Raw genomic sequence first — 26599 nt, forward strand, 5'->3', positions numbered from 1 at the left:
TAAATTGCTGTGCCTCAAAACCCATATTCCCAAATCTTTTTATCTTCTACCCCATATTGTTTAACTAACCCAAAATCCGCAGTCTTTAAAGTATTCAAGCCAATACTATCTTGAGGAGGAAAAACCAGAATGTTACCTGGCTTGAGATCAGAATGAATGCATCCTTTCTTGTGAATGTCGACCAGCCCTTCCAGTATCATCCTTGCATAGCACTTAACATCTCGTTCAGGTATTTTACCTCCATAATCCCTCATCAAATCCAACAGGCTGCCTTCTGAAGCATATTCAAGAAACAGGTTGAAAACATTTCCTTGACCACCCCGTCGAACGCTGGTGAAAGCACCAAAGCACCGAACAATATTGGGGCAAGCGATAAACTGTTGAAGGATTTGATATTCCTTTCGTAGAGACGACAATATTGTCTCATCAGCAGATTTAACAGCATAAAACTGAGGAACATGACCTATTGTTTGGACCAAATGTACAACCCCATACGATCCCCTCCCCAGAACCTTAACCCTTACTCCTTTCTCCTCCATTTTTTTTTCGACGTGAAAAACTAAAGCTGCTATTAGAATTTGGGAAACTTTGAACTTCAATACATATACAAGTTATTAAGTCGGTTTACTGGTTCCTCTGCCAAAGGATTTGATTTCTTGCAAAAGAAGTAGAAATAATTCCGTTGTAATATATCACAAATATACCCTTAGACGGTTAGATCTTGATTGTGATTTATTTTAATTATTAATCATCTTCTTCTATTTAGTTATACACATAATTATATATCTTAGATAACAAGAAAACTATATTCCTATAAATTAGTCTTTTTTTGCAATATTTGTTATTTATTTTCAAAATTTTATCATCTTTGAAATAGTTTTTATTTTTTTTCAAAATTTTAATACATTTTATTTTTTTGCTGAAAAATTAATGTCAATTGTCATTACTAAATTTTTTTTCTAAAATTTTCCATAATTTGGGTAAAATTTTAAAAAACATCTCATATAAATTTTTTTTAGAATTTCAGTTGTTTGTGATTATTAAAAATTTAATCATTTGAATAATTTTTTATTTATTTTCAAAATTTTAGTACATTTTTTCAGTTTTAAAATCTATCCTAATTTTTAAATTTAAATAAATAACAAATTAAACTAAATTAAAAATAAAGAAATAATTAAATAAAAATAAAATAAGACAAACAATAAAGTGAAATAATTAAAAATAAAATTGACGAATAAAGGTACAATGATAATTTACCAATATTGAATTAGTGTCACATAAAAATCCTAAAGGTATTCTTTTAATTTAGTTTAGTATAGATAATTTATGTGATAGTTTCAATGCATTGAAAAGAAATATTAAAAATTTTTTTAATATGATAATCTTAATGAGTACCTCAAACATTCCTTAACAAACCCATAAATTAAAGCAATGCTTCACATATTATTGAATGCATTTTTTTATATTACACGAGTTCATTTAATTTAATCAAGCTGAACACAAATCAAATACGAATTCTTATCATTTAAACAAATCAAGTTCAAACAAATAAAATAATTTTTTTATCAAATATGAAATAAACTCAAACAACTTTAAAAATAAAAAAAACAAATTAAGGACATATCTTCATTTGTTTATATACCATTCGTTTACACCCTTACATAGAAGGTTAAACTTTTTCTCTTCCTATTCTTTTAATTTTTTTAACATAAATGCTAAACAAAAAAATTTTAGCTGATAGCAAAGTGAAAATGTTTTTTACAAAAAGTATCATTACTTAATTAACCACAAACTTATGAACAAAAAATCAAATTTAACCTTAATAAATATATCTACTACCAAAATTACCCCTCAAATTATCATTATTGGTCCTATCCAATCTTACTAAAAATTGAGTTCTAAAATTCCTTTGAATAGCTTTAATATATTGTATTATCAACATAAAAATTGCATTACATCAAAACTCTAAATTCTATTTGGTTGATTTTATATTGTTTGCTTTTCTCTTATTCATTTTCTATCTTTTTCTTTTCTTTCTATTATTTTTTTAAAATAAAATTAACCATATACTTAGTCTTACATAAGGATGTAATCGAGTTAAGCCCAGTTGATAAAATGAGAAACTTGAGCTCGACTTAGAATTTACTTCTTAAAACTCAACTCGAACTTGATCGAATTATAAATTTTAAGATCATGATTTGATATAAAAGTCAAACTACTTGAATTTATTCGATTAAGCTCGTTTATCAAATTAAAAAAAAAAAAAACCTCAATTACCATACTAGACTTCAAACTCGATTATTTATATTCGAACTTAAATTTCAATTCAAATTCATATATATAAAGATAAAATAGTAGTTTTTTAATTAAAATATAAAAACTCATTTAAACCTATTAATTACTCGAACCAAACATTAGAAAACTCGAACTCAACTCACTTAATAAATCAAGTTACTCGAACTCAACTTGACAATGATCCAGTCAAATTTGAGTTTTATCTGAGTCAAATCCAAATCATTTATGAGTATTAATATATCTTTTATACCCTTAATCTTACATATTATTCGGATAACTTGAGGGTGAGATGCCGAATAACACCTTCTGCTTACATATCTTCTTTGTCAGCCAGGTGAGAGGGATGAACATTTGAAAATTTTACACAGAAATTTAAATATTTCGACATACAACGGTAAAAGGCAGTACAACTTCAGCTTCATCGACAAAAACTTTCTGCAGCAGCAACAGCGCGTATGCAGTGGTCATAGCAGCTCATCCAACCGAGCCTAACCAGATTGCGCTAGGCATGAGCGACGGAGCGGTACATGTGGTGGAACCCTCTGATGTAGAATTGAAATGGGGTGCTAAACCCTCTCAAAATAATGGATCCCTTCCTTCTAGTTCATCAAATCCTTCCTTGACTGGTCAACCAACAGAGCTACCTTCTAGGTGATGGTGTATATAAAGTAGATGTTACCACAAGCATATATAGAGAGACATTTATCCTCTTACTTTGTAATCAATTGCGTTGAATCAACTCCATGTTATTTAATATTTCATTGAAAGTCGTTTTCCCACTTAGCCTGTTTTGCTCTCTCGCCATGTTATTTTACAAATACACTTTTGCAGGCAAAATTAGCACTCTCGCTCACTCTGCCCTTTACCATTACACGTTCAGATACTTTGGTGAATGATTTAATTATGTAATTTCATTTCATTGGTAAATAAGAAGATGGATTATTTGCTTTATATATATATATATATATATTTATGAAAGAGGTTTCAATAGTTAGATTTTATATTTTAGATTTAGTGGAAAGACAGAGTATAATTTCTATTTTTTCATGTTTAAAAGATAATCTACTGCATCATAATCTCCATTTCAAAAAATATATATATATATATATATATTAAACAACATAATTTGGATATTGTTAAATCTTAAAAAAAAAAGAAAAAGAAGATACAATTAAAAGCTTGTTTAGATTTAAAACATACAGGTAGGGATTGAGAAAAAAAATGGAGAAAATTGTTGTGAAATTATAATGTTTGATTTGATTTGGATTAATTTTTTGTTTGACTTGATTTAAGTTTATATATTAAATACTTTTATTAAGTTCAGAGTCAATTTCAAATTAAAAAGTGAAAATAAAAAGTATTCGAATCAAATAAAATTATATTTTTTTGTTAATTTATATATTTTTTAAATTTTTTTTAAAATAAAAATAATTATTTCGAAGTAAAAACCAATTAATCTAATCAAATCATATTGAATTGATAGAATTCAATTTAAATCGAATCAATTAAAAAAAATAATACAGATTTGAATCAAATTTAAAAATTTATAATTTTATGCATTATAAAAATATAGAATCAATAAGATCCTATTTGAACTATTATAACCCGGTTGTATCTAAAACATTTGTTTCAATCAATTTGTTACCAAAACAAAATCCATGTATTGTGCCCATCGATGTTTTTTCATTAAGCATCCAAAAGAAGCAACTTTTTGTGAAATTTTGAAAAAAAAAATTAAAGTTTAAAATTTTTACATTATTTCACCCTTATTATTATTCGGTGATCAATAATTTATATAATTTAAATCAAACCAAAAAAGTTTGGTCATTTAATCATAATTTATATTTGGCAACCCATATTGAATTTGGGTTTCTACATGAAATTATATCTTGAAAATATATCACTTACCAAAATCATGAGAATTATTTATAGGGAAAAATTAAAAAAAAAACAACTTTGTACTAAGGGTTTAACAATATGCACCCTCCCTTAAATTTCCACGATAACACATTTAGATTAGAAAATTAAAGTGCTCCAAATAATAAAGAAAGTACTATAATATGTCAAAAAAACTTCATAGATTTCAAAGTTATATCGAATTATTGGAAGAAAAAGAGATCATTACATTTTTTTCCGGACTTAAATCCAAGAAAAAGCTAGCAAAATAAACAAAATATTTATTTTTTTCCATGGTAGCCTCAAACTTTGTGGTCTCAGGTTAGTTATGGCTTTGAAACCTTTCGCACTACACGCCCAACTTCACAAGTCTTCTTTCCTCTTCGCGCTGACACAGACTGGTCTTCATTAACTGCACCCTTACGTCCTCAAGAAAATCTCTTCTTCCAGCAGGTGGGAATAAGTTATAGCTCAAGAAACCTTTGGGAGATTGGAATAGTTTCTTCTCTTGGAAATTTGTTGAAGAAAGGGATGAGTTGTAACTTCTTGCAACTGGAAATATGGTGTGCTCTGCGAGAAGATAACGGTGGCTTAACAGCTTTCTAGCTGTCCACCTCTGGTTTGGGTCCCTAGCAAAACACTTGATTAAGAAATTCTTCCCCATACTCGACATGTTTTCTGGGATTTGAGGTGTTTCCCCCCTCAAAAGCTTGTCTCTCAAATCCTTCAAGTTACGAAAAACCCATGGCAATTTCCCCGTAATCATCTCAACGATGATGCAGCCGAGTGACCATATATCCAATGCTCCAGTAACTTCTCCAATGACAGATTCAGGAGACATATAAATTGCTGTGCCTCGAAACCCATATTCCCAAATCCTTTTATCTTCTACCCCATATTGTTTAACTAACCCAAAATCCGCAATCTTTAAAGTATTCAAGCCAATACTATCTTGAGGAGGAAAAACCAGAATGTTACCTGGTTTGAGATCAGAATGAATGTATCCTTTCTTGTGAACGTCGACCAACCCTTCCACTATCATCCTTGCATAGCACTTAACATCCCGTTCAGGTATTTTACCTCCATACTCTGTCATCAAATCCAACAGGCTGCCTTCTGAAGCATATTCAAGAAACAGGTTGAAAACATTTCCTTGACCACCCCGTCGAACGCTGGTGAAAGCACCAAAGCACCGAACAATATTGGGGCAAGCGATAAACTGTTGAAGGATTTGATATTCCTTTCGTAAAGACGACGACATTGTCTCATCAGCAGATTTCACGGCATAAAATTGAGGAACATGACCTATCGTTTGGACCAAATGTACAGCCCCATACGATCCCCTCCCAAGAACCTTAACCCTTACTCCTTTCACCACCATTTTTTTTTTCTCAACTTAAAAAACTAAAGCTGCTGTTAGAATTTAGGAAACTTTGACCTTCAATACATATGGAAGTTATTAAGTCGGTTTACTAGTTCCTCTGCCAAAGGATTTGATTTCTTGCAAAAGAAGTAAAAATAATTCCGTTGTAATATACGATCCCCTCCCAAGAACCTTAACCCTTACTCCTTTCACCTCCATTTTTTTTTCTCAACTTAAAAAACTAAAGCTGCTATTAGAATTTAGGAAACTTTGACCTTCAATACATATGGAAGTTATTAAGTCGGTTTACTAGTTCCTCTGCCAAAGGATTTGATTTCTTGCAAAAGAAGTAAAAATAATTCCGTTGTAATAAATCACAAATATACCCTTAGACGGTTAGATATTGATTGTGACTTATTTTAATTATTAATCATCATCTTCTATTTAGTTATACACATAATTATATATCTTAGATAACAAGAAAACTATATTTCTATAAATTAATTTTTTTTTGCAATATTTGTTATTTATTTTCAAAATTTTATCATCTTTCAAATAGTTTTTATTTTTTTTCAAAATTTTAATACATTTTATTTTTTTGCTGAAAAAATTAATGTCAATTGTCATTACTAAATTTTTTTTCTAAAATTTTCCATAATTTGGGTAAAATTTTACAAAACATCTCATATAAAATTTTTTTAGAATTTCAGTTGTTTGTGATTATTAAATATTTCATCATTTGAATAATTTTTTATTTATTTTCAAATTTTTAATACATTTTTTCAGTTTTAAAATTATTTTTTTTACTAATCAAAATCTATCCTAATTTTTAAATTTAAATAAATAACATATTAAAATAAATTAAAAATAATTAAATAAAAATAAAATAAAACAAACAAATAATGTAAAATAATTAAAAATAAAATTGACAAATAAAGGTACAATGATAATTTACCAATATTGAAAAAGCGTCACATAAAAATACATAAGGGATTCTTTTAATCTAATTTAGTATAGATAATTTATGTGATAGTTTCAATGCATTGAAAAGAAATATTAAAATTTTTTTTAATGTGATAATCTTAATGAGTACCCCAAGCATTCCTTAACAAACCTATAAATTAAAGCAATCCTTCACATATATGAATGCATTTTTTTTTATATTACACGAGTTCATTTAATTTAATCATATTAAATACAAATGAAATATGAACATCTTATCATTTAAACAAATTAAGTTCAAACAAATAGAATAATTTTTTTATCAAATATGAAATAAATTCAAACAATTCTAAATATAAAATAACAAATTAAGGACATATCTCCATTCGATTATATTCAATTTGTTTACACTATTAAACTCTTTTCTCTTCCTATTCTTTTAATTTTTTTTCCAACATAAATGCCAAACAAAAAAATTTTAGCCGTTAGCAATGTGAAAATTTTTTTAAAAAAAATGTATCATGACTTAATTAACACAAACTTATGAACCAAAAATCAAATTTAACCTTAATAATGTAACCACTACCAAAATTACCCCTCAAATTAACTTTAATGTCCTATCCCATCCGATTGAAAATTGAGTTCTAAAATTCCTTGGAATAGTTTTAATAAATGTATTATCAATTTAAAAATTGCATTACATCAAAACTTTAAATTCTATTTGGTTTATTTTATATTGTTTGCTTTTCTCTTATTCATTTTTTATCTTTTGCTTTTCTCTCTATTATTTTTTTTTAAATAAAATTAACCATATACTTAATCTTACATAAGAATGTAATCGAGTCGAGCCGAGTTGATAAAATGAGAAACTTAAGCTCCACTCAAAATTCATTACTTAAAACTTAACTCAAACTTGATCAAGTTGTAAATTTTAAGATCACAATTTAATATAAAACTTAAACTACTCGAACTTACTCAATTAAGCTCGTTTATCAGATTAAAAAAAAAAGAACTCAATTACCATACTAGACTTCAAACTCGATTACTAATATTCGAACTCAAATTCAAATTCATATATAAAAAGATAAAATAATAATTTTTTAGTTAAAATATATATTAAAATATAAAAATTAGATTAAGTCTATGACTTACTCGAACCAAATGTTAGAAAACTCGAACTTGACTCACATAATAAATCAAGCTGCTTGAACTCAACTTGACAATGATCGAGTTAAATTTGAGTTTATCCGAGTCGAATTCAAATAACTTATGAGTTTTAATATATCTTTTATACCCTTAATCCTACATATTATTCGGATAACTTGAGGGTGAGATGTCGAATAGCACCTTTTGCTTACATACCTTCTTTGTCAGTCACGTCAGAGGGATGAATATTTGAAAATTTTACACGGAAATTTAAATATTTCGACATACAACCGTAAAAAGCAGTACAACTTCACCGTCATTGATAAAAACTTTCTGCAGCAGCAACAGCGCGTATGCAGTGGTCATAGCTGCTCATCCAACCAAGCCTAACCAGATTGCGCTAGGCATGAGCGATGGAGCGGCACATGTGGTGGAACCCTCTGATGTAGAATTGAAATGGGGTTTTAAACCCTCACAAGATAATGGATCCCTTTCTTCTAGTTCATCAAATCCTTCCTTGAGTGGTCAACCTACAGAGCTACCTTCTAGGTGATGGTGTATGTAAAATAGATGTTACCACAAGCGTATATAGAGAGAGACATTTATCCACTTTACTTTGTAATCCATTGTGTTGAATCAACTCCATGTTATTTAATATTCATTGTAAATCTTCTTCCCACTTAGCCTGTTTAGCTGTCTCCCCATGTTATTTTACAAGCACACTTCTCCAGGCAATTAGCACTCTCGCTCACTCTACCCTTTACCATTACACATTCAGATACTTTGGTGAATGATTAAATTATGTAACTTCATTTCATTGGTAAATGAGAAGATGAATTATTAGCTTTTATATATATATATATATATTTATTTATGAAAGAGGTTTTAATAGTTAGAATTTATATTTTAAATTTATTGTATGTTTCTTAAAGATGATTGTATGAATAAAAATTAAATTTTAGATTGATTATTCGTCTAATGTTTATTAACTGGTGTTTCTTTTTTTATCAATGGAAAAATGATTTAAGAAAAATGAATTCCAAAGAAATATGCTTGCTTGATTATCTCCTAAATTAATTAATTTTCATTCCTGTTAGCTTCATTTTCGTGAAGTATAATCTCAACGATGATGCAGCCGAGTGACCATATATCCAATGCTCCAGTAACTTCTCCAATGACAGATCCAGGAGACATAAATTGCTGTGCCTCGAAAACCATATTCCCACATCCTTTTATCTTCTACCCCATATTGTTTAACTAACCCAAAATCCGCAATCTTTAAAGTATTCAAGCCAATACTATCTTGAGGAGGAAAAACCAGAATGTTACCTGGCTTGAGATCAGAATGAATGCATCCTTTCTTGTGAATGTCGACCAGCCCTTCCAGTATCATCCTTGCATAGCACTTAACATCTCGTTCAGGTATTTTACCTCCATAATCCCTCATCAAATCCAACAGGCTGCCTTCTGAAGCATATTCAAGAAACAGGTTGAAAACGTTTCCTTGACCACCCCTTCGAACGCCGGTGAAAGCACCAAAGCACCGAACAATGTTGGGGCAACCGATAAGCTGTTGAAGGATCTGATGTTCCTTTCGTAGAGACGACAATATTGTCTAATCAGCAGATTTAACAGCATAAAACTGAGGAGCATGACCTATTGTTTGGACCAAATGTACAACCCCACGATCCCCTCCCCAGAACCTTAACCCTTGCTCCTTTCACCTCTATTTTTTTTTCGACTTGAAAAACTAAAGCTGCTATTAGAATTTGGGAAACTTTGAACTTCAATATATACATATAGAAGTTATTAAGTAGGTTTACTAGTTCCTCTGCCAAAGGATTTGATTTCTTGCAAAAGAAGTAGAAATAATACCATTGTATTATATCATAAATACACCCTTAGACGGTTAGACCTTGATTATGACTTATTTTAATTATTAATCATCTTCTTTTATTTAGTTGTACATATAATTATATATCTTAGATCACAAGAAAACTATATTTCTATGAATTTCTTTTTCTTTTGGCAATATGTTTTATTTATTTTCAAAATTTTATCATCTTTGAAATAGTTTTTATTTTTTTTTTCAAAATTTTAATACATTTTATTTTTTGCTGAAAAATTAATATCAATTATCATAACTAAATTTTTTTTCTAAAATTTTCCATAATTTGGATAAAATTTTAAAAAACATCTCATTTAAAATTTTTTTTTAAATTTAATTATTTGTGATTATTAAAAATTTCATCATTGGAATATTTTTTATTTATTTTCAAAATTTTAATACATTTTTTCAAATTTAAAATTATCATTTTTTACTAATCAAAATCTATCCTAATTTTTAAATTTCAATAAATAAAAAATTAAAATAAATTAACAATAAAGAAATAATTAAATAAAAATAAAATAAAACAAACAAATAAAGTAAAATAATTAAAAATAAAATTGACGAATTAAGGTACAATGATAATTTACCAATTTTGAATAAGTGTCACATAAAAATCCTTAAGGGATTCTTTTAATTTGGTGTAGTTTCAATAATTTACGTGATAGTTTCAATGCATTGCAAAAATATATTAAAAGATTTTTTAATATGATAATCTTAATGAATACCCCAAGCATTCCTTAACAAACCTATAAATTAAAGCAATGCTTCACATTTTATTGAATGCATTTTTTTATATTACATGAGTTTATTTAATTTAATCAAACCGAACATAAATTAAACTGAGAAACATGACCTATCATTTGAACCAAATGTACAGCCCCATACGATCCCCTCCCAAGAATCCTAACCCTTACTCCTTTCAACTCCATTTTTTTTTCTCGACTTAAAAAATTGAAGCCGCCGTTACAATTTGGGAAACTTTGAACTTCAATACATATAGAAGTTATTAAGTCAGTTTACTAATTCCTCTGCCAAAGGATTTGATTTCTTGGGAAAGAAGTAGAAATAATTCCGTTGTAATATATCACAAATATACACTTAGACGGTTAGACCTTGGTTGTGACTTATTTTAATTATTAATCATCATCTTCTATTTAGTTGTACACATAATTATATATCTTAGATAACAAGAAAACTATATTTTTATGATTTTTTTTTGCAATTTTTTTTTATTTTTTCAAAATTTTATCATCTTTGAAATAGTTTTTATTTGTTTCTAAATTTTAATACATTTTATTTTTTGCTGAAAATTAATGTCAATTATCATTGCCAATTTTGTTTTTCTAAATTTTTCCATAATTTGGATAAAATTTTAAAAAACATCTCATATAAAAAAATTTTAGAAATTCAATTGTTTGTGATTATTGAAAATTTCATTATTGGAATATTTTTTATTTACTTTCAAAATTTTATTACATTTTTTTCAAATTTAAAATTATTATTTTTTACTAATCAAAATCTATCCTAATTTTTAAATTTAAATAAATAAAAAATTAAACTAAATTAAAAATAATTAAATAAAAATAAATTAAGACAAACAAATAAAGTAAAATAATTAAAAATAAAATTGATGAATAAAGGTGCAATGATAATTTACCAATATTGAATTAGTGTCACATAAAAATCCTTAAGGGATTCTTTTAATTTAGTTTAGTATAGATAATTTATGTGATAGTTTCAATGCATTGAAAAGAAATATTAAAATTTTTTTTAATATAATAATCTTAATGAGTACCTCAAGCATTCCTTAACAAACCCATAAATTAAAGCAATGCTTCACATATTATTGAATGCATTTTTTTACATTACATGAGTTCATTTAATTTAATGAAGCTTAACATAAATCAAATACAAAATCCTATAATTTAAACAAATCAAGTTCAAACAAATAAAATAAATTTTTTATCAAATATGAAATAAACTCAAACAACTCTAAAAATGAAAAAACAAATTAAGGACATATCTCCATTTGTTTATATTCGATTCGTTTACACCCTTACATTGAAGGTTAAACTTTTTCTCTTCCTATTCTTTTAATTTTTTTAACATAAATGCCAAACAAAATAATTTTAGCCGATAGCAAAGTGAAAAAAATTTTTTTAAAAATGTATCATGACTTAATTAACCACAAACTTATGAACAAAAAATCAAATTTAACCTTAATAAATATAACTACTACCAAAATTACCCCTCAAATTAATGTTATTGTCCTATCCAATGTGACTAAAAATTGAGTTCTAAAATTCCTTTGAATAGCTTTAATATAATGTATTATCAACATAAAAATTGCATTACATCAAAACTCTAAATTCTATTTGGTTGATTTTATATTGTTTGCTTTTCTCTTATTCATTTTCTATCTTTTTTTTTTCTTTCTATTATTTTTTTAAAATAAAATTAACCATATACTTAATCTTACATAAAGATGTAATCGAGTTAAGCCGAGTTGATAAAATGAGAAATTTGAGCTCGACATAGAATTTACTTCTTAAAACTCAACTTGAACTTGATTGAATTATAAATTTTAAGATCACGATTTGATATAAAAGTCAAACTATTCGAACTTATTCGATTAAGCTTGTTTATCAAATTAAAAAAAAAAAAAACCTCAATTACCATACTAGACTTCAAACTCGATTATTTATATTTGAACTTAAATTTCAATTCAATTTCATATATATAAAGATAAAATAGTAGTTTTTTAATTAAAATAATTAAAATATATATTAAAATATAAAAACTCGATTAAACCTATTAATTACTCGAACCAAACATTAGAAAACTTGAACTCGACTTGCTTAATAAGTCAAGTTACTCGAACTCAACTTGACGATGATTTAGTCAAATTTGAGTTTTATTCGAGTAAAATCCAAATAATTTATTAGTATTAATATATCTTTTATACCCTTAATCTTACATATTATTCAGACAACTTTAGCGTGAGATGCCGAATAGCACCTTCTGCTTACATATCTTCTTTGTCAGTCAGGTGAGAGGGATGAATATTTGAAAATTTTACACGAAAATTTAAATATTTCGACACACAGCAGTAAAAGGCAGTACAACTTCAGCTTCATCGACAAAAACTTTCTGTAGTAGCAACAGCACGTATGCAGTGGTCATAGCAGCTCATCTGACCGAGCCTAACCAGATTGCACTAGGCATGAGCGACGGAGCGGTACATGTGGTGGAACCCTCTGATGTAGAATTGAAATGGGGTGCTAAACCCTCTCAAGATAATGGATCCCTTCCTTCTAGTTCATCAAATCCATCCTTGAGTGGTCAACCAAAAGAGCTACCTTCTAGGTGATGGTGTATATAAAGTAGATGTTACCATAAGCATATATAGAGAGACATTTATCCTCTTACTTTGTAATCAATTGCGTTGAATCAACTCCATGTTATTTAATATTTCATTGAAAGTCGTTTTCCCACTTAGCCTGTTTTGCTCTCTCGCCATGTTATTTTACAAATACACTTCTGCAGGCAAAATTAGCACTCTCGCTCACTCTGCCCTTTACCATTACACGTTCAGATACTTTGGTGAATGATTTAATTATGTAATTTCATTTCATTGGTAAATAAGAAGATGGATTATTTGCTTTATATATATATATATATTTATGAAAGAGGTTTCAATAGTTAGATTTTATATTTTAGATTTTGTGGAAAGACAGTATAATTTCTATTTTTTCACGTTTAAAAGATAATCTACTGCATCATAATCTCCATTTCAAAATATATATATATATATATATATATATTAAACAACATAATTTGGATATTGTTAAATCTTAAAAAAAAAAAAGAAAAAGAAGATACAATTAAAAGCTTGTTTAGATTTAAAACACACAGGTAGGGATTGAGAAAAAAAATGGAGAAAATTGTTATGAAATTATAATGTTTGATTTGATTTGGATTAATTTTTTGTTTGACTTGATTTAAGTTTATATATTAAATACTTTTATTAAGTTCAGAGTCGATTTCAAATTAAAAAGTGAAAATAAAAAGTATTCGAATCAAATAAAATTATATTTTTTTGTTAATTTATATATATTTTAAATTTTTTAAAAATAAAAATAATTATTTTGAAGTAAAAACCAATTAATCTAATCAAATCATATTGAATTGATAGAATTCAATTTAAATCGAATCAATTAAAAAAAATAATACAGATTTGAATCAAATTTAAAAATTTATAATTTTATGCATTATAAAAATATAGAATCAATAAGATCCTATTTGAACTATTATAACCCGGTTGTATCTAAAACATTTGTTTCAATCAATTTGTTACCAAAACAAAATCCATGTATTGTGCCCATCGATGTTTTTTCATTAAGCATCCAAAAGAAGCAACTTTTTGTGAAGTTTTGAAAAAAAAAATTAAAGTTTAAAATTTTTACATTATTTCACCCCTATTATTATTCGGTGATCAATAATTTATATAATTTAAATCAAACCAAAAAAGTTTGGTCATTTAATCATAATTTATATTTGGCAACCCATATTGAATTTGGGTTTCTACATGAAATTATATCTTGAAAATATATCACTTACCAAAATCATGAGAATTATTTATAGGGAAAAATTAAAAAAAAAAAACTTTGTACTAAGGGTTTAACAATATGCACCCTCCCTTAAATTTCCATGATAACTCATTTAGATTAGAAAATTAAAGTGCTCCAAATAATAAAGAAAGTACTATAATATGTCAAAAAAACTTCATAGATTTCAAAGTTATATCGAATTATTGGAAGAAAAAGAGATCATTACATTTTTTTCCGGACTTAAATCCAAGAAAAAGCTAGCAAAATAAACAAAATATTTATTTTTTTCCATGGTAGCCTCAAACTTTGTGGTCTCAGGTTAGTTATGGCTTTGAAACCTTTCGCACTACACGCCCAACTTCACAAGTCTTCTTTCCTCTTCGCGCTGACACAGACTGGTCTTCATTAACTGCACCCTTACGTCCTCAAGAAAATCTCTTCTTCCAGCAGGTGGGAATAAGTTATAGCTCAAGAAACCTTTGGGAGATTGGAATAGTTTCTTCTCTTGAAAATTTGTTGAAGAAAGGGATGAGTTGTAACTTCTTGCAACTGGAAATATGGTGTGCTCTGCGAGAAGATAACGGTGGCTTAACAGCTTTCTAGCTGTCCACCTCTGGTTTGGGTCCCTAGCAAAACACTTGATTAAGAAATTCTTCCCCATACTCGACATGTTTTCTGGGATTTGAGGTGTTTCCCCCCTCAAAAGCTTGTCTCTCAAATCCTTCAAGTTACGAAAAACCCATGACAATTTCCCCGTAATCATCTCAACGATGATGCAGCCGAGTGACCATATATCCAATGCTCCAGTAACTTCTCCAATGACAGATTCAGGAGACATATAAATTGCTGTGCCTCGAAACCCATATTCCCAAATCCTTTTATCTTCTACCCCATATTGTTTAACTAACCCAAAATCCGCAATCTTTAAAGTATTCAAGCCAATACTATCTTGAGGAGGAAAAACCAGAATGTTACCTGGTTTGAGATCAGAATGAATGTATCCTTTCTTGTGAATGTCGACCAGCCCTTCCAGTATCATCCTTGCATAGCACTTAACATCCCGTTCAGGTATTTTACCTCCATACTCTCTCATCAAATCCAACAGGCTGCCTCCTGAAGCATATTCAAGAAACAGGTTGAAAACATTTCCTTGACCACCCCATCGAACGCTGGTGAAAGCACCAAAGCACCGAACAATATTGGGGCAAGCGATAAACTGTTGAAGGATTTGATATTCCTTTCGTAAAGACGACGACATTGTCTCATCAGCAGATTTCACGGCATAAAATTGAGGAACATGACCTATCGTTTGGACCAAATGTACAGCCCCATACGATCCCCTCCCAAGAACCTTGACCCTTACTCCTTTCACCTCCATTTTTTTTTTCTCAACTTAAAAAACTAAAGCTGCTATTAGAATTTAGGAAACTTTGACCTTCAATACATATGGAACTTATTAAGTCGGTTTACTAGTCCCTCTGCCAAAGGATTTGATTTCTTGCAAAAGAAGTAAAAATAATTCCGTTATAATAAATCAGAAATATACCCTTAGACGGTTAGATATTGATTGTGACTTATTTTAATTATTAATCATCATCTTCTATTTAGTTATACACATAATTATATATCTTAGATAACAAGAAAACTATATTTCTATAAATTAATTTTTTTTTGCAATATTTGTTATTTATTTTCAAAATTTTATCATCTTTCAAATAGTTTTTATTTTTTTTTCAAAATTTTAATACATTGTATTTTTTTTGCTGAAAAAATTAATGTCAATTGTCGTTACTAAATTTTTTTTCTAACATTTTCCATAATTTGGGTAAAATTTTACAAAACATCTCATATAAATTTTTTTTAGAATTTCAGTTGTTTGTGATTATTAAAAATTTCATCTTTTGAATAATTTTTTATTTATTTTCAAAATTTTAATACATTTTTTCAGCTTTAACATTGTCTCATCAGCAGATTTCACGGCATAAAATTGAGGAACATGACCTATCGTTTGGACCAAATGTACAGCCCCATACGATCCCCTCCCAAGAACCTTAACCCTTACTCCTTTCACCTCCATTTTTTTTTTCTCAACTTAAAAAAGTAAAGCTGCTATTAGAAATTAGGAAACTTTGAACTTCAATACATATAGAAGTTGTTAAGTCGGTTTACTATTTCCTCTGCCAAAGGATTTGATTTCTTGCAAAAGAAGTAAAAATAATTCCGTTGTAATATATCACAAATATACCCTAAGATGGTTAGATCTTGATTGTGACTTATTTTAATTATTAATCATCATCTTCTATTTAGTTATACACATAATTATATATCTTAGATAACAAGAAAATTATATTTCTATAAATTAATTTTTTTTGCAATATTTGTTATTTATTTTCAAAATTTTATCATCTTTGAAATAGTTTTTATTTTTTTTCAAAATTTTAATACATTTTATTTTTTTTCTGAAAAATTAATGTCAATTGTCATTACTAAATTTCTTTTCTAAAATTTTTCATAATTTGGGTAAAATTTTACAAAACATCTCATATAAATTTTTTTTAGAATTTCAGTTGTTTGTAATTATTAAAAATTTCATCATTTGAATAATTTTTTATTTATTTTCAAAATTTTAATACATTTTTTCAGTTTTAAAATTATTTTTTTTTCTAATGAAAATCTATCCTAATTTTTAAATTTAAATAAATAACAAATTAAAATAAATTAAAAATAATTAAATAATTAAATAAAAATAAAATAAACAAACAAATAATGTAAAATAATTAAAAATAAAATTGATAAATAAAGGTACAATGATAATTTACCAATATTGAATAAGCGTCACATAAAAATCCATAAGGGATTCTTTTATTCTAATTTAGTATAGATAATTTATGTGATAGTTTCAATGCATTGAAAAGAAATATTAAAAATTTTTTTAATATAATAATCTTAATGAGTACCCCAAACATTCCTTAACAAACATATAAATTAAAGCAATGCTTCACATATTATTGAATGCATTTTTTTATATTACACGAGTTCATTTAATTTAATCACGTCAAATACAAATCAAACATAAACATCTTATCATTTAAACAAATCAAGTTCAAACAAATAGAATAACTTTTTATATCAAATATAAAAAAAATTCAAACAATTCTAAAAATAAAATAACAAATTAAGGAGATATTTCCATTCGATTATATTCAATTTGTTTACATTATTAAACTCTTTCCTCTTCCTATTCTTTTAATTTTTTTTTCAACATAAATGCCAAAAAAAAATGTTTTAGCCGTTAGCAATGTGAAAATTTTTTTTAAAAAAAATGTATCATGACTTAATTAACCACAAACTTATGAACCAAAAATCAAATTTAACCTTAATAAATATAACCACTACCAAAATTACCCCTCAAATTAACTTTAATGTCCTATCCCATCCTATTGAAAATTGAGTTCTAAAATTCCTTGGAATAGTTTTAATAAATGTATTATCAATTTAAAAATTGCATTACATCAAAACTTTAAATTCTATTTGGTTTATTTTATATTGTTTGCTTTTCTCTTATTCATTTTTTATCTTTTGCTTTTCTCTCTATTATTTTTTTTAAATAAAATTAATCAAATACTTAATCTTACATAAAGATGTAATCAAGTCGAGCTAAGTCGATAAAATGAGAAACTTGAGCTCGACTCAAAATTCATTATTTAAAACTTAATTTGAACTTGATCAAGTTGTAAATTTTAAGATCACAATTTAAAATAAAACTTAAACTATTCGAACTTACTTAATTAAGCTCGTTTATCAAATTAAAAAAAAAAGAACTCAATTATCATACTAGACTTCAAACTCGATTATTTATATTCGAACTCAAATTCAAATTCTTACATATAAAGATAAAATAGTAATTTTTTAATTAAAATAATTAAAATATATTTAAAATATAAAAATTAGATTAAGCCTATGAATTACTCAAACCAAATGTTAGAAAACTCGAACTCGACTCACTTAATAAGTCAAATTGCTTGAACTCAACTTGACAATGATCGAGTTAAATTTGAGTTTTATCCGAGTCGAATCCAAATAACTTATAAGTATTAATATATCTTTTATACCCTTAATCCTACATATTATTCGGATAACTTGAGGGTGAGATGTCGAATAGCACCTTCTGCTTACATACCTTCTTTGTCAGTCACGTGAGAGGGATGAACATTTGAAAATTTTACACAGAAATTTAAATATTTCGACATACAACCGTAAAAGGCAGTACAACTTCACCGTCATTGATAAAAACTTTCTGCAGCAGCAACAGCGCGTATGCAGTGGTCATAGCTGCTCATCCAACCAAGCCTAACCAGATTGCACTAGGCATGAGCGACGGAGCGGTACATGTGGTGGAACCCTCTGACGTAGAATTGAAATGGGGTGCTAAACCCTCACAAGATAATGGATCCCTTTCCTCTAGTTCATCAAATCCTTCCTTGAGTGGTCAACCAACAGAGCTACCTTCTAGGTGATGGTGTATATAAAATAGATGTTACCACAAGCATATATAGAGAGAGACATTTATCCACTTTACTTTGTAATCCATTGTGTTGAATCAACTCCATGTTATTTAATATTCATTGTAAATCTTTTTCCCACTTAGCCTGTTTAGCTGTCTCCCCATGTTATTTTACAAGCACACTTCTGCAGGCAATTAGCACTCTCGCTCACTCTACCCTTTACCATTACACATTCAGATACTTTGGTCAATGATTAAATTATGTTACTTCATTTCATTGGTAAATGAGAAGATGAATTATTAGCTTTTTATATATATATATATATATTTATGAAAGAGGTTTTAATAGTTAGAATTTATATTTTAAATTTATTGTATGTTTCTTAAAGATGATTGTATGAATAAAAATTAAATTTTAGATTGATTATTCGTTTAATGTTTATTAACTGGTGTTTCTTTTTTTATAAATGGAAAAATGATTTAAGAAAAATGAATTCCAAAGAAATATGCTTGCTTGATTATCTCCTAAATTAATTAATTTGCATTCCTGTTACCTTCATTTTCGTGAAGTATAACCTCAACGATGATGCAGCCGAGTGACCATATATCCAATGCTCCAGTAACTTCTCCAATGACAGACTCAAGAGACATATAAATTGCTGTGCCTCGAAAACCATATTCCCGAATCCTTTTATCTTCTACCCCATATTGTTTAACTAACCCAAAATCCGCAATCTTTAAAGTATTCAAGCCAATACCATCTTGAGGAGGAAAAACCAGAATGTTACCTGGTTTGAGATCAGAATGAATGTATCCTTTCTTGCGAATGTCGACCAGCCCTTCCAGTATCATCCTTGCATAGCACTTAACATCTCGTTCAGTTATTTTACCTCCATACTCCCTCATCAAATCCAACAGGCTGCCTCCTGAAGCATATTCAAGAAACAGGTTGAAAACGTTTCCTTGACCACCCCTTCGAACGCTGGTGAAAGCACCAAAGCACCGAACAATGTTGGGGCAACCGATAAACTGTTGAAGGATCTGATGTTCCTTTCGTAGAGACGACGATATTGTCTCATCAGCAGATTTAACAGCATAAAACTGAGGAACATGACCTATTGTTTGGACCAAATGTACAACCCCATACGATCTCCTCCCCAGAACCTTAACCCTTACTCCTTTCACCTCCATTTTTTTTTTCGACTTGAAAAACTAAAGCTGCTATTAGAATTTGGGAAACTTTGAACTTCAATATATACATATAGAAGTTATTAAGTAGGTTTACTAGTTCCTCTGCCAAAGGATTTGATTTCTTGCAAAAGAAGTACAAATAATACCGTTCTATTATATCATAAATATACCCTCAGACGGTTAGACCTTGGTTATGATTTATTTTAATTATTAATCATCTTCTTTTATTTAGTTGTACATATAATTATATATCTTAGATCACAAGAAAACTATATTTCTATGAATTTCTTTTTCTTTTGGCAATATTTTTTATTTATTTTCAAAATTTTATCATCTTTGAAATAGTTTTTATTTTTTTTCAAAATTTTAATAACATTTTATTTTTTGCTGAAAAATTAATATCAATTATCATTACTAAATTTTTTTTCCTAAAATTTTTCATAATTTGGATAAAATTTTAAAAAACATCTCATTTAAAAGTTTTTTAAAAATTTCATTATTTGTGATTACTAAAAATTTCATCATTGGAATAGTTTTTATTTATTTTCAAAATTTTAATACATTTTTTCAAATTTAAAATTATCATTTTTTTACTAATCAAAATATATCCTAATTTTTAAATTTAAATAAATAAAAAATTAAAATAAGTTAACAATAAAGAAATAATTAAATAAAAGTAAAATAAAACAAATAAAGTAAAATAATTAAAAGTAAACTCAACGAATTAAGGTACAATGATAATTTACCGATTTTGAATAAGTGTCACATAAAAATCCTTAAGGGATCTTTTAATTTAGTGTAGTATAGATAATTTATGTGATAGTTTCAATGCATTGAAAAAATGTATTAAAAAAATTTTTAATATGATAATCTTAATGAGTACCCCAAGCATTCCTTAACAAACCTATAAGTTAAAGCAATGCTTCACATTTTATTGAATGCATTTTTTTATATTACACGAGTTCATTTAAATTAATCAAACCGAACATAAATTAAACTCAAATATCCTATCATTTAAACAAATTAAGTTCAAACGAATAGAATAATTTTCTTATCAAACATGTAATAAAATCAAACAACTCTAAAAATAAAAGAACAAATTAAGGACATATCTCCCTTCCTTCATATTCGATTTGTTTACACTTTTACATAGAAAGTTAAACTCTTTTCTCTCCCTATTCTTTTTAATTTTTTTAACATAAATGCCAAACAAAAAAGTTTTAGCCGTTAGCAAAGTGAAAAAAATATTTTTTAAAAATGTATCATGACTTAATTAACCACAAACTTATGAACCAAAAATCAAATTTAACCTTAATAAATATAGCCACTACCAAAATTACCCCTCAAATTAACGTTAATGTCTTATCCCATCCGACTGAAAATTGAGTTCTAAAATTCCTTGGAATAGCTTTAATATAATGTATTATCAACATAAAAATTGTGCATTACATCAAAACTCTAAATTCTATTTGGTTGAGTTTATATTGTTTTCTTTTCTCTATTTAATTCATTTTTTTCTTTTGCTTTTCTCTTTTTTTTTTTTTAAATTAACCATACACTTAATCTTACATAAAGATATAATCGAGTCGGGCCGAGTCGATAAAATGAAAAACTTGAGCTTAACTCATAATTCACTATTTAAAACACAACTCGAACTCGATCAAATTGTAAATTTTAAGATTATGATTTGATATAAAAGTCAAACCACTTGAACTTACTTGATTAAACTCATTTATCATATTTAAAAAAAAAAAGAATAACTCAATTATTTTTAGAAAAAAAAAACAACATGTAGTAAGTGTTTTACAATATGCACCCTCCCTTAATTTCCATGATAACTCATTTAGATTAGAAAATTAAAGTGCTCCAAATAATAAAGAAAGTACTATATATGTCAAAAAAATTTCATAGGTTTCAAAGTTATATCGAATTATTGGAAGAAAAAGAGATCGTTACAATTTTTTCCGAACTTAAATCCAAGAAAAAGCTAGCAAAATAAACAAAATATTAATTTTTTTCCATGGTAGCCTCAAACTTTGTGGTCTCAGGTTGGTTATGGTTTTGAAACCTTTCGCACTACACGCCCAACTTCACAAGTCTTCTTTCCTCTTCGCGCTGACACAGACTGGTCTTCATTAACTGCACCCTTACGTCCTCAAGAAAATCTCTTCTTCCAGCAGGTGGGAATAAGTTATAGCTCAAGAAACCTTTGGGAGATTGGAATAGTTTTTTCTCTTGAAAATTTGTTGAAGAAAGGGATGAGTTGTAACTTCTTGCAACTGGAAATATGGTGTGCTCTGGGAGAAGATAACGGTGGCTTAACAGCTTTCTAGCTGTCCACCTCTGGTTTGGGTCCCTAGCAAAACACTTGATTAAGAAATTCTTCCCCATACTCGACATGTTTTCTGGGATTTGAGGTGTTTCCCCCCTCAAAAGCTTGTCTCTCAAATCCTTCAAGTTACGAAAAACCCATGGCAGTTTCCCCGTAATCATCTCAACGATGATGCAGCCGAGTGACCATATATCCAATGCTCCAGTAACTTCTCCAATGACAGATTCAGGAGACATATAAATTGCTGTGCCTCGAAACCCATATTCCCCAATCCTTTTATCTTCTACCCCATATTGTTTAACTAACCCAAAATCCGCAATCTTTAAAGTATTCAAGCCAATACTATCTTGAGGAGGAAAAACCAGAATGTTACCTGGTTTGAGATCAGAATGAATGTATCCTTTCTTGTGAACGTCGACCAGCCCTTCCAGTATCATCCTTGCATAGCACTTAACATCTCGTTCAGGTATTTTACCTCCATACTCTGTCATCAAATCCAACAGGCTGCCTCCTGAAGCATATTCAAGAAACAGGTTGAAAACGTTTCCTTGACCACCCGGTCGAACGCTGGTGAAAGCACCAAAGCACCGAACAATGTTGGGGCAACCGAAAAACTGTTGAAGGATCTGATGTTCCTTTCGTAGAGACGACGATATTGTCTCATCAGCAGATTTAACAGCATAAAACTAAGGAACATGACCTATTGTTTGGACCAAATGTACAACCCCTTACGATCCCCTCCCCAGAACCTTAACCCTTACTCCTTACACCTCCATTTTTTTTTTTTTTTTTACTTGAAAAACTAATGCTGCTATTAGAATTTGGGAAACTTTGAACTTCAATATATACATATAGAAGTTATTAAGTCGGTTTACTAGTTCCTCTGCCAAAGGATTTGATTTCCTGCAAAAGAAGTAGAAATAATACCGTTGTATTATATCATAAATATATCCTTAGACGGTTAGACTTTGATTATGACTTATTTTAATTATTAATCATCATCTTCTATTTAGTTATACATATAATTATATATCTTAGATGACAAGAAAACTATATTTCTATGAATTTCTTTTTCTTTCGGCAATATTTTTTATTTATTTTCAAAATTTTATCATCTTTGAAATAGTTTTTATTTTTTTCAAAATTTTAACACATTTTATTTTTTGCTGAAAAATTAATATCAATTATCATTACTAAATTTTTTTTCTCAAATTTTCCATAATTTGGATAAAATTTGAAAAGACATCTCATTTAAATTTTTTTTAAAAATTTAATTATTTGTGATTATTAAAAATTTCATCATTGGAATATTTTTTATTTATTTTCAAAATTTTAATACATTTTTTCAAATTTAAAATTATCATTTTTTTACTAATCAAAATATATCCTAATTTTAAATTTAAATAAATAAAAAATTAAAATAAGTTAACAATAAAGAAATAATTAAATAAAAGTAAAATAAAACAAACAAATAAAGTAAAATAATTAAAAGTAAAATCAACGAATTAAGGTACAATGATAATTTACCGATTTTGAATAAGTGTCACATAAAAATCCTTAAGGGATCTTTTAATTTAGTGTAGTATAGATAATTTATGTGATAGTTTCAATGCATTGAAAAAATGTATTAAAAAATTTTTTAATATGATAATCTTAATGAGTACCCCAAGCATTCCTTAACAAGCCTATAAGTTAAAGCAATGCTTCACATTTTATTGAATGCATTTTTTTATATTACAAGAGTTCATTTAAATTAATCAAACCGAACATAAATTAAACTCAAATATCCTATCATTTAAACAAATTAAGTTCAAACGAATAGAATAATTTTCTTATCAAACATGTAATAAAATCAAACAATTCTAAAAATAAAAGAACAAATTAAGGACATATCTCCCTTCGTTCATATTCGATTTGTTTACACTCTTACATAGAAAGTTAAACTCTTTTCTCTCCCTATTCTTTTTAATTTTTTTAACATAAATGCCAAACAAAAAAGTTTTAGCCGTTAGCAAAGTGAAAAAAATATTTTTTAAAAATGTATCATGACTTAATTAACCACAAACTTATGAATCAAAAATCAAATTTAACCTTAATAAATATAACCACTACCAAAATTACCCCTCAAATTAACGTTAATGTCCTATCCCATCCGACTGAAAATTGAGTTCTAAAATTCCTTGGAATAGCTTTAATATAATGTATTATCAACATAAAAATTGTGCATTACATCAAAACTCTAAATTCTATTTGGTTGAGTTTATATTGTTTGCTTTTCTCTATTTAATTCATTTTTTTTCTTTTGCTTTTCTCTCTTTTTTTTTTTTTTTTTAAAATAACCATACACTTTGTCTTATATAAAGATATAATCGAGTCGAACTGAGTCGATAAAATGAGAAACTTGAGCTTGACTCATAATTCACTATTTAAAACTCAATTCGAACTCGATCAAATTATAAATTTTAAGATTATGATTTGATATAAAAGTCAAACCACTTGAACTTACTTGATTAAACTCATTTATCAGATTTTAAAAAAAAAAAAGAACTCAATTATCATACTAGACTTCAAACTTGATTATTTATATTCGAACTCAAATTCATATATATAAATATAAAATAGTAGTTTTTAATTAAAATAATTAAAACATATATTAAAATATAAAAACTTGATTAAGCCTATTAATTACTCATACCGAACGTTAAAAAACTCAAACTCGACTCGCTCAGTAAGTCAAATTGCTTGAACTCAACTTAACAATGATCGAGTTAAATTTAAGTTTTATCCGAGTTGAATCTAAATAATTTATGAGTATTAATATAACTTTTATACTTTTAATCCTACATATTATTCGGATAACTTGAGGGTGAGAGATCGAATAGCACATTTTGCTTACATACCTTTTTCGTCAGTCAGGTGAGAGGGATGAACATTCGAAAATTTTACATGGAAATTTAAATATTTCGACATACAACCGTAAAAGGCAGTACAACTTCACCTTCATTGACAAAAACTTTCTGCAACAGTAACAGCGCGTATGCAGTGGTCATAGCTGCTCATCCAACCGAGCCTAACCAGATTGCGCTAGGCATGAGCGACGGAGCGGTACATGTGTTGGAACCCTATGATGTAGAATTGAAATGGGGTGCTAAAACCTCACAAGATAATGGGTCCCTTCCTTCTAGTTCATCAAATCCTTCCTTGAGTGGTCTACCAACACAGCTACCTGCTAGGTGATGGTGTATATAAAGTAGATGTTACCACAAGCATATATGGAGAGACATTTATCCTCTTTACTTTGTAATCAATTGCGTTGAATCAACTCCATGTTAGTTAATATTTCATTGGTAAATGAGAAGATGAATTATTTGCTTTTATATATATATATATATTTATGAAAGAGGTTTCAATAGTTAGAATTTATATTTTAGATTTAGTGGAAAGACAGACTATAATTTCTATTCTTTCATGTTTAAAAGATAATCTACTGCATCATAATTTCCATTTCAATATATATATATATATATATATATATATATATATATTAAACAACATAATTTGGATATTGTTAAATCTTGAAAAACAAAAAAATGAAGATACGGTTAAAAGCTTGTTTAGACTTAAAACATATAGGTAGGGATTGAGAAAAAAAATCAAGGAAATTGCTATGAAATTATAATGTTTAATTTGATTTGGATTAGTTTTTTATTCGACTTTATTTAGGTTTATATATTAAATACTTTTATTAAGTTCAGAATGGATTTCAAATTAAAAAGTGAAAATAAAAAGTATTCAAATAAAATAAAATAATCTATTTTAGTTAATTTATATATATTTTAAATTTTTAAAAAATAAAAATAATTATTTTGAAGTAAAAACCAATTAATGTAATCAAATCGTATTGAATTGATAGAATTAAATTTAAATCGGATTGATTAAAAAAAATCATTAAGATTTGAATTAAATTTAAAAATTTATAATATTATGTATTACAAAAACATAGAATCAATAAGATCCTATTTGAACAATTATAGCTTGGATGTATCTAAAACATCAGTTTCATTCAATTTGTCACCAAAACAAAATCCATGTATTGTGCCTATCCATGTTTTTTCATTAAGCATTCAGAAGAAGCAACTTTTTGTGAAAATTTTTTTAAAAAAAAGGTGAAAGTTTAAATTTTTTAGATTATTTGGCCCTATTGTTATTCGGTGTTCAATAATTTATATAATTTAAATCAAACCAAAGAAGTTTGGTAATTTAATCGTAATTTATATTCGGCAACCCATATTGAATTTGGGTTTTTACATGAAATTATATTTTAAAAATATATCACTTATCAAAATCACGAGAATTATTTTAAGAAAAAAAAAAAACAACTATGTAGTAAGTGTTTTACAATATGCACCCTCCCTTAATTTCCATGATA

General features: G+C 27.5%; 6 protein-coding genes across 6 annotated transcripts; all 6 read right to left on the reverse strand.

Annotated features, from left to right (window-relative positions):
• Positions 1-14: 14 nt before the first annotated feature.
• Positions 15-539, reverse strand: LOC149515603 (mitogen-activated protein kinase kinase kinase 20-like). The gene has a single exon (XM_089741738.1). It carries the CDS (start codon positions 537-539, stop codon positions 15-17), a length of 525 nt encoding a protein of 174 aa, XP_089597864.1.
• Positions 540-4540: 4001 nt separating this feature from the next.
• LOC111297461 (mitogen-activated protein kinase kinase kinase 20-like) lies at positions 4541-5572 on the reverse strand. Its single transcript, XM_022892184.2, has one exon. It carries the CDS (start codon positions 5570-5572, stop codon positions 4541-4543), a length of 1032 nt encoding a protein of 343 aa, XP_022747919.2.
• A 3190-nt stretch (positions 5573-8762) lies between these two features.
• Positions 8763-12716, reverse strand: LOC149515604 (mitogen-activated protein kinase kinase kinase 20-like). Its single transcript, XM_089741740.1, has 2 exons — positions 12639-12716; positions 8763-9257 (listed from the first exon to the last, which is right to left on the reverse strand). The coding sequence occupies exons 1-2, from the start codon at positions 12714-12716 to the stop codon at positions 8763-8765; spliced, it is 573 nt and encodes a 190-aa protein (XP_089597866.1).
• Positions 12717-14489: 1773 nt separating this feature from the next.
• Positions 14490-15521, reverse strand: LOC111297457 (mitogen-activated protein kinase kinase kinase 20-like). The gene has a single exon (XM_022892179.2). The coding sequence runs from the start codon at positions 15519-15521 to the stop codon at positions 14490-14492; it is 1032 nt and encodes a 343-aa protein (XP_022747914.2).
• A 3660-nt stretch (positions 15522-19181) lies between these two features.
• LOC149515605 (mitogen-activated protein kinase kinase kinase 20-like) lies at positions 19182-19838 on the reverse strand. The gene has a single exon (XM_089741741.1). It carries the CDS (start codon positions 19836-19838, stop codon positions 19182-19184), a length of 657 nt encoding a protein of 218 aa, XP_089597867.1.
• Positions 19839-21914: 2076 nt separating this feature from the next.
• On the reverse strand, positions 21915-25220 carry LOC149515606 (mitogen-activated protein kinase kinase kinase 20-like). Its single transcript, XM_089741742.1, has 2 exons — positions 25143-25220; positions 21915-22856 (listed from the first exon to the last, which is right to left on the reverse strand). Exons 1-2 carry the CDS (start codon positions 25218-25220, stop codon positions 21915-21917), a joined length of 1020 nt encoding a protein of 339 aa, XP_089597868.1.
• Between the last annotated feature and the right edge of the window lie 1379 nt (positions 25221-26599).

Source organism: Durio zibethinus, chromosome 12 (genome assembly GCF_047325235.1).
Source record: "Durio zibethinus cultivar Kanyao isolate XHJ-2024 chromosome 12, ASM4732523v1, whole genome shotgun sequence".
NCBI classification, from domain to species: domain Eukaryota; kingdom Viridiplantae; phylum Streptophyta; class Magnoliopsida; order Malvales; family Malvaceae; genus Durio; species Durio zibethinus.

Coding starts and splice junctions, on each gene's coding strand:
- LOC149515603 (XM_089741738.1), bottom strand. CDS start 539: ATGGAGGAGAAAGGAGTAAGGGTTAAGGTTCTGGGGAGGGGATCGTAT.
- LOC111297461 (XM_022892184.2), bottom strand. CDS start 5,572: ATGGTGGTGAAAGGAGTAAGGGTTAAGGTTCTTGGGAGGGGATCGTAT.
- LOC149515604 (XM_089741740.1), bottom strand. CDS start 12,716: ATGACCACTGCATACGTGCTGTTGCTACTACAGAAAGTTTTTGTCGAT. Junction 9,258..12,638: donor TTGTACTGCCTTTTACTGCT/GTGTGTCGAAAT, acceptor TCTGCTGATTAG/ACAATATTGTCGTCTCTACG.
- LOC111297457 (XM_022892179.2), bottom strand. CDS start 15,521: ATGGAGGTGAAAGGAGTAAGGGTCAAGGTTCTTGGGAGGGGATCGTAT.
- LOC149515605 (XM_089741741.1), bottom strand. CDS start 19,838: ATGGAGGTGAAAGGAGTAAGGGTTAAGGTTCTGGGGAGGAGATCGTAT.
- LOC149515606 (XM_089741742.1), bottom strand. CDS start 25,220: ATGACCACTGCATACGCGCTGTTACTGTTGCAGAAAGTTTTTGTCAAT. Junction 22,857..25,142: donor TTGTACTGCCTTTTACGGTT/GTATGTCGAAAT, acceptor CATGTTCCTTAG/TTTTATGCTGTTAAATCTGC.